At 41.4% G+C, this 13,752-nt stretch overlaps 1 protein-coding gene across 1 annotated transcript in view; it reads left to right on the top strand.

The window, feature by feature from the left end:
• The window catches only part of gfra1b (gdnf family receptor alpha 1b), a 247,753-nt gene that overhangs the window by 220,440 nt on the left and 13,561 nt on the right, over positions 1-13,752 (top strand). Inside the window, exon 7 of the mRNA XM_073027832.1 lies at positions 1,168-1,355. Coding sequence (XP_072883933.1) covers positions 1,168-1,355 — 188 coding nt within the window. The remainder of the gene's footprint in view (positions 1-1,167; positions 1,356-13,752) is intronic.

Genomic DNA, 13,752 nt, shown 5'->3' with positions numbered 1-13,752 from the left:
CCTCCATACTTCTCTAATCCATGTACGTTCCACCTCCCTAAACCCAGACCACAGCTCTCCAAGCCTCTCTCATCCAAGTATGTCACAACTCCCTAAACCCAGACCATTGCTCTCCAAGCCTCTCTCATCCAAATATGTCACAACTCCCTAAACCCAGACCACAGCTCTCCAAGCCTCTCTCACTAAGTACATCCCATCTATCTACACCCAGACCATTGCCCTCATACCTCGCTCATCCAAGTACATCCCATCTATCTACACCCAGACCACAGCTCTCCAAGCCTCTCTCATCCAAGTATATCCCATCTATCTACACCCAGACCATTGCCCTCCACACCCCTTTCATCCATGATCCTCTCCAAATCTCTCCAAAGTGTTATAATTGAAACCACATCTACCACTTAAGCTGGCAGTTCATTCCACACTTGTACCACCCTCTAATGAAGAAATTCCCCCTCTAATGTCCCCTAAAAATTCATCTTTCACCTTCTATGGTAAGATTTTAACTGGATTTCTTGAATCTTTTCCCAGGCATCTGTATTATTACTCCAGCTGCTTACCCACTGCACAACTACATACTTCCATTATCAGAAGGTTCATGGATTTGATAATCAATTGTGCTGATCCCATCAAGATGCCAATGTTGTCAGACATAGAGCAATTGTCTTTTGATTATCTTTTCCTGATCATCTCCAGTGATGTGTTAGAAAATAAGTACTGGGAATACCTTGTCTGGCATGTCATCTAAAGGAGAAAATTATATGGGAATAGGGAATGCAAGAAAACACCAATACTGAGTTCGGAAGAAGTGTCTCGGCCTGAGATGTCGACTGTTTATTCATTTCCATAGAAGCTGCCTGACCTGCTGAGTTCCTCCAGCATTTTGTATATGTTGCTTTGGATTTCCAGCATCTGCAGAATCTCTCATGTTTATGAAACACCAATATTGACTCATTTTCTCATTTTTCTTTGCCGGTTGATATTAGTCACATATGATTTACTGACTGAGTAAATACCTTTATATTCCAAATATATGCCTTATATTTTTATTAGGATTTAATTTAAATAAATGGCATTCATATTAAAGAAATTAAAATAGGCTTGATTTTTCTTTTATAACTTGTGTATTTATATCATGTTTTCAATATTCATTGTTTTATTCTGCAGAAAATGCCATACTAGCATTCGGGAATGGCACTGATATGAATGTTTGGCGGTTAATTCCTCCTGTGCCAACTACAACCACAATCAAACAGAAGTACACATCACAACCCAATACTGAGTCAGTGAGCCATGTCAATGAAATCAACTCAATCGACGATGAGAGTATTCTTTCTTTGTGTGCAAATTTACAGGTAAGGGATTACTGTTGCAAACCAATCATTATCTACATCATTATCCAGTGCAAACTTGTTAGTAAAGTTTAGAAATACTTAATTACAGAGTTCAGTCATGTTTATTATCACTGACCAATGTCGTGAACTTTGCTGTTTTGTGGCAGCAGTACAGTGCAAGACATAAAAAATTACCTTAAGTTACAATAATAAGTAAATAATGCAAAAAAGTAACATTGGCGAGTTTGTGTGTTCATGGACCATTCAAAAATCTGATGGCGAAGAGAAAGAAACTGTTCCTAAAACATTAAATGTGGATCTCCAGGTTCCTGTACCTCTTCCCTGATGGTAGTAATGAGAAGAACGCATATCATGGAAGGTGAGGATCCTTAATGATGGATGCATCTTTTTTAAAATGGTATCCTTGCATCTCCCTCTTAAATTGCTGAAGTGCTAATATAAGACATTCAGTAACATTTCAACTTGCTTAAACAGATCTAATCGCCAATAATACTGGCAAAGTAGTCAAAATTACTAAACTGCAAAAGCAGAACTTCCTGGTGCCCAAACATTTTAATTCCGATTCCCATTCCAATTTCAATGTGTCGGTCCGTGGACTCCTCATATGCCATGATGAAGCCACCTTATCAGAGAAGCAACACCTTATATTCCATCTACATAGCCTCCAAACTGATGGTATGAATATCGATTTCTCCTTCCTGTAAAAAAATTTCCTCCCCTTCTGTCCTTCTTCTATTCCCCACCTTGGCCTCTTACTTCTTCTCATCTGTCTATCACCTCCCACTGAGTCCCCTCTTCTTTCCCTTTCTCCCATGGTCCATTCTCCTCTCTTATCAGATTCCTTCTTCTCCAGCCCTTTAGCTTTCCCACCCACCTAGCTTCACCTATCACCTTCCAGCTGTCCTCTTTCCCTCCACCCACCTTTTTATTCTGCATTCTTCACCTTTCCTTTCCAGTCCTGAAGAAAGGTCTCAGATGAAACGTTAACTGTTCATTCATTTCAGTTGATGCTGCCAGACCTGCTGAGTTCCTCTAGTATTTTTGTGCGTTGCAATAAGTAATTGCTGGCTTAATTGTTTTGTGTTTCTTTTCTATGTTATGATCAAAAGGAGAATTGTTGCATGGTTATTGTCATGTTCAAGGACTGATTAAATGGCTGAAGCTGGCCTTTTGTTCACTGTGACTTATTCTGGGACTTGAAGCCTGATTAAATAAAAAACATTTGCCTTTCCACATACTTAAAAAAAGAATCTAACCACATCACCCACACTCATAATGTGTTCAGAAGAAAATTGGTCTTTAATAATATTATGGTTTAAGTGCCACCAGGTAAAAGTCAAGTTCTTGAAATGAGGAAGATTTTACAAAAATATTTGGCAAAGTGCAGTATTTGTTCTGCATTCAGAATAAAATATTTATACACAATTTATATTCAGTTATATTTGACTTGAAGTATAAATATCAGTACCCACTTGTTTCCTAAAAAGAAACATAATAAATAATGATATAAGCATAAAATGGAATTGAAAATGGAAGTGAAAAAAACACTTTCTATTAAATATCCATCAAATTACACATGCAAATGCATGCACTGAAATATTGTTATAATATAGCATTTTTCAAAGTGGTAAATGTTCAGTGGGAAGAACTTTATCACCTAGAGTGAATTTAAATTATTCTTAAGGTTATTTTTAAATCATTGAGCAAACAGAAGGAGGATTTGTCTAGCTTTATTCTTTCAAATAAACATTCTGGTTCTAACCTCATTAATTCAATAATTTATACTTTTGCAAAGTCTCAGAAGAAGCCTATCCCATTAAATGCAAGTCATGAGCAGAGAAAAAGGCAAAGGCACAGTCAATGATACAAGAGTGAAGTACAAAAGTTCAATGTTCAAAGTAAATTTATTCTCAAAGTACATATCTGTCACCATATACAACTGTGAGGTTTATTTTTAGCAGTAAATCCAAGAAACACACTAGAATCAATGGAAGACCGCACCCAACAGGATGGAACAAACAAACCAATATGCAAAAGACAATAAACTCTGCAAATACAAAAAAAAAGGAAAAAAAAAATCCTAATTAGGATTTTCTGATCAAGGGTATCGGTGCTTCTATACCAGGCTGTGAGCAGGCAGTCAATATACCCTCCTCACCAACCAGGGCCTGGGTTGAGCTGAGCAAAGCTGGGGGGGAGGATTGGGTGGGGGTCACTACACCTTCTCTCCTCATCAATCAGGGTCTGAGTTGTGCAAAGCTGGAGACAGGATTGGGTGGGGGGGGGCGGGGTCTCACTACACCTTCTCTTCCCACCAACCAGGGCCTGGGTTGAGCTGAGCAAAGCTGGGGGGAGGATTGGGTGGAGATCACTACACCTTCTCTCCCCACTAATCAGGGGCAGGATTGAGCCATGCAAAGCTGGGGAGGGGTTGGGTAGGGGTCACTACACCTTCTCTCCCCACTAATCATGGGCTAGATTGAGCTGAACAGAGCTGGGGGGGGGGGAATGAGGTTAAAGCAGACTCACCCACTCACTCACTGAGTCATGAGGCCAGCTAGCAGACACTCTTCCCACTCTTGCTTGCTGTTTCTATGATCTCTTCCCACACATTGTTTTTGTTCATTTCTGGCATGTCAACACTATAGTTTACGAGCAGTTCTCAGTAATTGAATCCTGTTGTAACCTGGGGATTGTCTGTATGGTTCTTAAGGGAAGGGAATCAGCTGTCCTAGGCCAATATATCCTTTATGTAATTTCAGAATTCACTTATGCAGTTAATTCTCAATCACCTCTTCATTTCAGAGGCAATTAGAGATAGACAATTAATACCAACATCTAACAACAACAGTCATATCTGTTGAATGTGATGAAGTGTTTTGAGAGGTTGGTGTTGAAACATATCAATTCCTGCCTGAGAACCAACTTGGATTCACTCCAATTTGCTTACTGGCACAACAGGTCTGCAGCAAATACCATTTCCATTAGCTCTTCACTCAACCCTGGAACATCTGGACAGGAAAGATTTATACATCAGGATGCTCTTTATTGACAACAGCTTGGCGTTCAAACCTATCATCCCCTCAAAAATAATCAATAAGCTTTAAGACATTGCCCTCAATAGCTCCTTATGCAATTGGATCCTCAATTTCCACACTTGCAGACACCAGTCAATTCAGATTGGCAATGAAATCTTCTCCACAATCTCCATCAGCACAGATGAACCACGAGGCTGTCTGCTTTTCCCGCTGCTCTATTCACTTCACACTGAAGACTGTGTGGCTAAGCATAGCCTCAATGCCACATTTAAGTCTGCTAGCGTCACCACTGCCATAGGCCGAATCAAAGGTGCTGATGAATCAGCACATAGGAGGGGGATTGAAAATCTGGCTGTGGTACCACAACATCAACCTCTTACTCAATGTCAGTTAGATCAAGGAACTGATTATTGACTTTAGGAAGAGGATAGCCCTAGATATCAAAGCAGGATTTGACCAAGTATGGCATCAAGGTGCCCTAGAGTCAATGGGCATTAGGGGGAAAGCCCTCTGCTGGTTGGAATCATACCTAACACAAAGGAAGATTGTGTGGTGTTGGAGATCAATCATCTCATCCTTAGGACATCACTGCAGGAATTCCTCAGGGAAGTGTCCTAGGATCAATTATCTTCTGGTGCTTCATCAAAGACCTTCCTTCCATCATAAGGTCAGAAGTGGGGGTATTCGCGGATGACTGCACAATGCTCTGCACCATTCATGACTCCTCAGATAGTGAAGCAGTTCATACCCAAATGCAGCAGGACCTGGACAATATCCAGGCTTGGGCTGACATGTGGCAAGTAACATTTGAGCCACACAAGTGCCAGGCAATGACCATCTCCAACAAGAGAGGCTCTAACAATCGTCCCTTGACATTCAGTGGCATCACCATCACTGAATTCCATACCATCAATATACTGGGAGTTACCATTGAGAGGAAACTGAACTGGTCTAGCCATACAAACTCTGTGGCTACCAGAGCAGGTCAAAGGCTTGGAATCCTGTGGCATGTAACTCACCTCCTGACTCCCCAAAGCCTGTCCACCATCTACAAGGCTCAGGTCAGGAGTGTAATGGAATATTCGCCACTCCTCCGGATCAGTGCAGTTCCACAGCGCTCAAGAAGCTTGACACCATCCAATACAAGGCAGCCCACTTGATTGATGCCCCTTCCACAAGCATCCAACCCCTCCACCATCGACAAACAGCTGCAACAATGTGTACTGTCTACAAGGTGAACTGCAACAATACACCAAAGGCAGCACCTTCCAGACCCACGACCATCTAGAAGGACAAGACCAGCAGATACCTGGGAACACCACCACTTGGAAAAGCCCCTGCAAGTCACTCACCATCCTGACTTGGAAACATATCAGCATTTCTTCATTGACACTGGGTCAAAATCATGGAATTCCCTCCCTAACAGCACCGTGTGTGTACCTACACTTCAGGGACTGCAGCGGTTCAAGAAGCTAGCTCATCATCACCTTCTCAAAGGCAAATAGGGATGGGCAATAAATGCTGGCTTCGCTGGGGTTGCCCCCATCCTGTAAATGAATAAATTAAATGAAACAGAGATCCATGAGCTTGTCCTCCTCAGGGAATGAGAGGTGAAGAGAGTCAGCAACTGTAGATTACTCGGTGTTAGCACTTCTGTGCATCTGTCCTGGGCCCAGCACGTAATTGCCATTATAAAGGAAGGGTGGTAGCACTCCTACTTCCTTAGAAATTCACGAAGATTCCTTGAATGGAAAATACTACAAGAAGTAGTGGATACGGCCCAGTCCATCGCGAGTAAAGACACCCTGCCTCCACCATTGAGCACATCTACATGGAGCATTGCCATAGGAAAGCATCATCCATCATCAAGGAGCCCCCACACCCAAGTCATGCTCTCTTCTCACTGCTGCCATTAGGAAGAAGTACAGAGCCTCAGAACTTGCACCACCAGGTTAAGGAACAGTTATTACCCCTCAAGCATGAGGCTGTTAAACCAAAGGGGATAACTTCACTCAACTTCACTTACCCCTTCATCGAGAAGTTCCCACAATCTATGGACTCACTCTCAAGAACTCTTCATCTCATGTTCTCGATACTTAATATTTATTTATTTAGTTACTGTTTCATTTTGTTCTTTTTGTATTTGCACAATTTGTTGTCTTTTGCACACTGGTTGTCTGCCCTGTTGGTACAGTCTTTCATTGATTCTGTTATGGTTATTGGATTTTGAGAGTATTCCCACGAGGCAGTGAATCTCAGGGTTGTACATATATGCACCTTGAGAATAAATGTACTTTGAACAACATATCAAAGTGGAGAATGAAATGCTGTAAGGTAGATCCTTGATATAGAAGAGCAGTGTATGAAGCAAATTTGCAGGTAAGTGAGACAAGCATGTATACTGTAATACCCATTTAACAATTCATGTTCAAGTCTGATCTTCAGAGCATTCCCACCAATACTGCTGCCCAGTGAGAGTGAGTGCTAATAGGAAAGCAAAGGAAAAGAAAAAGTGTATCTCTTCTTATAGCTACCAAGAGAGCAAGTAAGAACATTTGTTTCTCTCTGCAACGAGTTTTTCAAAGTATGGAGTACTTTGTCACAGAGTGGATCAACAGGGGATATTGCAGCTTTTATGGTAATAAAAACAAGGAAAAATAGGAACTAATGGGAGAAAACTGGGCAGTAAATTATTTTTGGACATTCTTTGCAAAGGTCAAGTGGAGACAAAATAGGGCCACTTTTATCTCCTGAGCTGAAGCCTAGCGGAAAACTGTAAGTTTCTAAAGATCAGCAGGTTTTAAACTTATGGCTGAAAATGGCAGTTGCCAGAAGATGGAGGAAAGGAAAAGGGTCTGCCCGTCACCACGGGCCCAGCAATCATCCCCTGCCAGGTGTGCCCAATTTCACCATCCTTCCAGTGGGGAGGTATGGAGCGGTGCCCATCACACAAAGAATGAATGCCAAGAGGTGTTCTGCATTGTTACACAAGTGAAATTGAGTGAGTGTGTTATTAGCTTGGTCTCCAGATCTCTTGACTGCCTGTTCTTACAGTCTTGCGAGGAATGAACAGGAAGGTGTTACGAGTTTACCTGCAAGGATTCCCCTCACAGGGTGGTCAGGTGGTAATACTCCCTCGCAAAGGTCTTGTGCTTGATGACAGCTCTGTGTGCTAGAGAATGAAGGAATAGCAAAGAGAACAAAGATGAAACTATCCTCCAGTTTCAACCTCTCCCTTTCCTCTCTATGACAATAACCAGTGTGATATTCCCTTCCCAAAGGTACTTACATACTTGCAGTTACAGGGCTATTTGCCACATGGATTTCTTCCATGCTGACACAAAGCAATTTACAAGCAAGGAACAGTGTTGTGGTATGGCAAATTGATGCTGCACTTTATAGAGAACACCAACAATCACCCTATTTGTCTGCTGCACAGACAGCAAAAACAATGGCTAAAAATAACTATGTGTTCATTCAAACAATGAGAGTTTGATTTAACACTTCTGATAACTCCTAGTGGCTCACTTTCCCACTGAAATAATTACTAAAAATATTAAACGTAATCGAATATTTGTAGCACATTACTCACCATGGAATCATTCCACCCACTTTGCACTAAGCAGGCAGATTAAAGAGTAAGGGTGTAATGTTAATATAATCAGGACAGTCTCTTATAAACGTGGTGAATCCTGTGATATTAATCTCAAGGTGGCAGCCTTGTCCAATTGCAATTGTAATACTGATGTCTGGAGTCAAAGGCCTTAAATTCTCACAAAAATTTGCATTTATATAGTGCCTTAAGACAATAAAATGTTCCAATATACTGCACAGGGGGTTTCTCAGGCAATTGTTGACAATGGGGGAATTAATGGGATATTACAGCAGATTTGAAGGAGTATCTTTGGGGGGGAAGAAGGGAAGTAGCAAGGTGATTCCAGGAGGAAATTCCAGAACTCAGGACAAATGAAGGTGAAATGATTTAAATGAGATATGCTATTGAGGCCAGAAATGCAGATAATTCAGTATTTTTGGACTAAGGGATGGTTTAGATTGGGGGAGGGATGGTTATCGAGGGAGTAGAAGAAGCATGAGAAAGTTAAAATTGAGTTATTGATTAAAAGGTAGATAAGCTAGGTCAGTGAGCCTGTGGTGATGGGTGAATATGACTGTGCAGGCTGTGATACAAGCTGCAGAATTTGTGATGTTATCAAATTTATGGAGAGTAGAAAATTGAAGAATAATGTACAAAAGCTAGTAAGTTATTATAAACATATATAAAATGTTAGTTCAGTCACAGCCATCGTACAGTATCCAGTTCTGCGCAATACAGTTTACCAAGGCCTTTGATATATTGTGTGACCTTTGGAAGGAAGTTACAAGAATGCTTCCGGAGATGAGGGATTACAGTCACATGAAGATACAGGAGAAGTGGATTTGTTCTTTGTTGAAAGTTGAAGACCAAGTGGTTTGATAATCATTAAGAGATATGGGAAGAAAGGCAAAAGAGAAACTAATTTCCAGTGGTCATTGATGTGAGACCACATATTGGAAAGGACTGGCAAAATGATCAAAGACTACACAAGGAAATTCTTTATTAGAAAATTAGTAAATTTGGTAAATTAGTTTATTATTGTAACACGTACCAAAAATTCTTTTGCATGCTACCCTTACAGATAATTTCATCACATTAGTGCATCAAAGCTTTACAAGGGAAAAGCAACAACAGAATGCAGAATAAAGTGTTACAATCACAGAGAAAGGGCTGTGTGTAATGTATTTAATATTTTGTAATATTTGAGTAATATTGTAAATATATTGTTTGATTAAGCATTTTTGTTGTTACATATTGCATTGTGGATTATATGTAGAAGTACATAAATCGTAAATGTCATCACATCACATCACATCACAAAGTGATATGTGCACACCTCGCTTAGAAGTGTAAAAAAAAACAAAGTATACAAGTTCTCCCGGTCTCCAGTTGCTTTTATTTCAACTAGTTTTTATATTTTGGAGTTACAAATCATAACTCAGTGCAAACAGACAATAAGATGCAAGGATCATAATGTGGTGGATTGTAAAGTCAAGAGTAGATCTTATTGTACAAGAAGTACATTCAATAGTCTTATTAAGTGAGGTGGAAGCTGTCCTTGAGCCTGGCAGAATGTGGCTTCAGGCTTTTGTATGTTTTTGCCTGATGGTGGGGACAAAATATAGAATGTCTTGAGTGGATGGAATCTTTGACTATGCAGTTGCTTTACTGAGGCAGCAGACAGTCCCTATGAGAAGAGGATGGCCTTCGTGATTCTGTCCACAACACTGCAGCTTCACGTAGTCTCAGGCAGCACAATTGCCACACGCAGTTGTGATGCATGCAGAGAGGATACTCTCTCTGGTGCATCTATCAAAATTGTTGTGTAGGCTCTGGGGAAGTTGAGGTGCTGCATTTGGAATCCATTGTCTCATAGACAAACAACTTTGGGGGAACGAATCAAAAGGGAGCTGAGTGGGTGATGAGTGGGGGAGTGTGAATAACCAGGTGGTTTTTTAAAGAAGCTGTTAGGGTCAGTTAGTCTCCTTCCCTGCTGCACTACTCCAGGAGCCTACGCTGAAGAGTATTTAATATAGTACTGATTGTTGTGAGTTTAGCGCATGCTCAGAGATATTTTAAAAATTGCCTCCTAAATATCAAGTGATTGAAATTAGGTCATCAACCCTATTTAGGAGGAACTGATGAGATATGGACTGCATTAGTTATTCTGCTTTAGGTAACTGAAGCCTCACCCTTTTCCAGCTAGCTACGCCACTGAGTTGAGTGGCCTGTAAAGTGGAGGCAGTCTGATGCAGATACAGGTGCATTATAGAAGTAGTACCACCAGCTGCTAATAACTCCCAGTATTTTTGTGGCCCCTTTTAGAACAGCCACTTGGGATTTACAAATGCAGGAACAACTGATAAGACATAAGAAATTACATGCATTTCTGCCAGGCAATGATTTGTATTAGTATTTATTGATGATTTTCACATTCAGAAGTTTCGTACATCTAAAAGTTCTCAGATGTCTTTTCTAAGCCGGATCGGATGTGGCTGCAACTGAAGATAACTGGTTAACTTCAACTCAAACAAATGTTGATTGATATTTTTCCACAAATTGAAATAAATCATGATGTATTTACAATGTGCATAATGTACAAGGTGAGTATAGAGTGGGTGATCCTCCTCAGCTTCGTTCTGAGTTTCCCATATGGATAGAAGCCAGTTCTCATTCAATTGAACTTTACATCAAGAAATGGCTGAAGATAATGGATGAGACAAGGGATATGAACCCTGCCAACAGGCAATAATATCATTGAAACTTGTGTTCCACAACACTCTGTGTTCCAACCAGATACTGGAGCACATCCACAAACTGGCATCTGCTTGAAGCAAAAATGTCCTGATATGTCCTGCTCATAAAATGCATGATAGTCAGATCAAAGTGATGCTAACCTGTTCATCAATAACCTATTGAGTGTGGGTTCTTCCAGGATGAGGTAACCTAGAACTCATAATAGCTTTGGCCTAAACAGTAGTGATTCAATTTGTGGGGTGAGAATGACTGTCCATAATATTGATTTAGCATTTGACTAAGTGTGCAAACAAGAAGCCAAAATTAAAGTTAAGACAATTTACAATCAAAAACTCTGCAGGCTAGAGTCATACTCAGTTACAAAGCAAAATATTTCCATTTATTAGATAGCAACCATCTTATTGTATTATATCACTGCAGGAATTTTTCAAGGAGTACTTTTAGTGTAATCATTTGTAGCCACATTAGTAATAACCTTCCCACTGTGATAGGATCGGAAGGAGAGTTGTTTGCTGGTGATTGGGCAGTTCTCGATTCTGTTTGCAGCTCCGTAGACAGTGAAACACTCCATGCACGAGACAGCAAGATCTGAGAATATTCTGGTTGGTACGTTGTGAAGCATGGTACGTTGTTATTTAAGTATGCAACTTCATCAAACAGAGCTTAATATCCCTCCCTTGTCATTTAATTACATTAAATGACCAAATTTGCCACTATCAGTGATCAGCTGACCTGAAACATAAAAGAAGAGGCAGCATTAAAAAGAGCAAGTCAGGAGCCAGGTGAGGTGCACCAAGTGACTGCACCAGACAGAGCAAAGGTTTTCCATCAATCTGGGTGAGTAGACAAATGGAATATGTGAGGGCAAAGATATTTGGGGTGACACTGTCACGTAGTAGCACAATACAGCTTGGAGCATGGCAGAGCTCAGGGTTCAATCTGGAGTTCAATACTGGCACCACCTGTAAAGAGTATGTATGTTTCTCCCTATGAAGCATGTGGGTTTCCTCCAAGTGCTCTGGTTTCCTCCCACTGTCCAAAGACGCACTGGTTAGTAGGTTAATCGGTCATTGTAAATTGTCCTGTGATGAGGCCAAGATTGGACAATCCAGATCAGGAGTGTTAAAGGAGCTATTTTTTAATCAGGAAGGTGAAAGAGATATTAAAGGCAGAGTTTCACGGTAGTCTCTGAGTTGAGAAGCAACCAATCAGCAAGAGGCAGTGCGTGAAAAAGAGCTTTCGGTCAGATCAGTTTTCAAGATTTAAAAAGCCAGTTCTCTCTGAGTTGGAGAATTCACCTCAGGGGTGCGTAAAAGGACCTACTTTTTAATCAGGAGGGTGATTGACATTTTAAAGGCAGAGTTTTGCGGCAGTTTCTGAGTTGAGGAATGACCAATCAGCAAGAGGGATTCATTAGAAAGGGCCAATGAGAATAATTCAAGTACAAGCAGAGCGGCCATTCTAGGAGCTACTCTTATTTTGGAGTGTGCCAGTCTTCGGCTCATCAGGCTTAGGCAAGATCAAGCTTGGGTGAAGTAAGTTGTCCTGTAAGTTACTCTCTGTTTTTATTTGTTCCATTCTCATCTACTAGGGCACAGAAGTTTAGTGAGAATGGCTCCAGGAGCAGTGTTTTGTACTGAGTGTGGGATGTGGGACGTCTGGGAGGCGTCCAGTCTCCCAGATAAACACATCTGCACCACATGCACAGAGTTGCAGTTCCTCAGAGAACATATTAAAGAACTGGAGCTGCAGCTGAATGACCCTTGACTCATACGGGAGAACGAGGAGGTGACAGACAGGATCTACAGGTAGTCACCCTAGGTTGCAGGAGACAAGTGACTGTCAGGAGAAGGAGGGGAAGTGCACAGCCAGTGCAGAGTACACCTGTGGCTGTTAACCTCAATAATAAGTATACAATTTAGATACTATTGAGGGGGACGACCTACCGGAGGGAGCCTTAGTGACCGGGACTCTGGTGCTGTGGCTCAGAAAAGCAGAGAGGTGGAGGGGACTGCAGTGTCGCTAGAGACTCCTTAGTTAGAGGAACAGAGACAAGGTTCTGAGGGCGAGAAAGAGACATGCAGATTGTGTGTTGCTTTCCTGGTGCCAAGCTCAGGGATGTCTCAGATCATGTCCAGGGCATTCTGAAGGGTGAGGGTGAGCAGCTAGAAGTCTTGGTACATATTGGCACCAATGACATGGCTAGACAAGTTGAGTAGGTCCTGAAGAAAGATTATAGAGAGCTAGGTAGAAAACTGAGAAACAGGACCTCCAGGATAGTAATCTCTGGATTGCTGCCTGTGCCGTGTGCCAGTGAGAGTAAGTCTAGATGATTTGGCAGGTGAATGCATGGCTGAGGAACTGGTACTGTGGGCTAGGTTTCAGATTTATGGATCGTTGGGATCTCTTCTGGGGAAAGTATGACCTGTACAAAAGAGATGGGTTACACGTGAACCCGAAGGGGCCTAATATCCTTGTGGACAGGTTGTCGGTTGTCTAAAGATGTTCAGCGGGGGGGGGGGGGGTTAAACTAATTTGGCAGGGGGATGGAAACCATAGTGAGAGTGCTAAAGATAAGGTCGTTGGTTTACAAACAGGGGCAATGTGTGGCGAGTCTCCTATGATGGACAGGCTGATGATAGGGCAAAATGGCAGTCAGCAGGATGAGCTGAAATGATAAATGCGGACAAAATCGCAAAGGGTGAATACAGGACTGAAGGTGTTGTATTTGAATGATGGCAGTATATGGAATAAGGTCGATGAACGTAGAGCAGTTACAGATTGGCAAGTATGATGTTCTAGGCATCATTGAATCATGCAGGAAGAAGATTTGAGCTAGGAGCTTGATATGCAAGGATACACGTTGCATCGAAAGGACAAGCCAGAAAACAGAGGGGCTGGTATGGCTCTGTTAGTAAAAAATGAAATTCGAAAGAGATGACATACATGTTGAATCATTGTGGGTAGAGCTAAGGAACTGCAATGGTAAAATGTCTCATGGGAGTTA

The sequence above is a fragment of the Hemitrygon akajei genome, chromosome 23 (assembly GCF_048418815.1).
Source record: "Hemitrygon akajei chromosome 23, sHemAka1.3, whole genome shotgun sequence".
Lineage (NCBI taxonomy): Eukaryota > Metazoa > Chordata > Chondrichthyes > Myliobatiformes > Dasyatidae > Hemitrygon > Hemitrygon akajei.
This window is presented reverse-complemented; position numbering and strand designations above follow the sequence as displayed.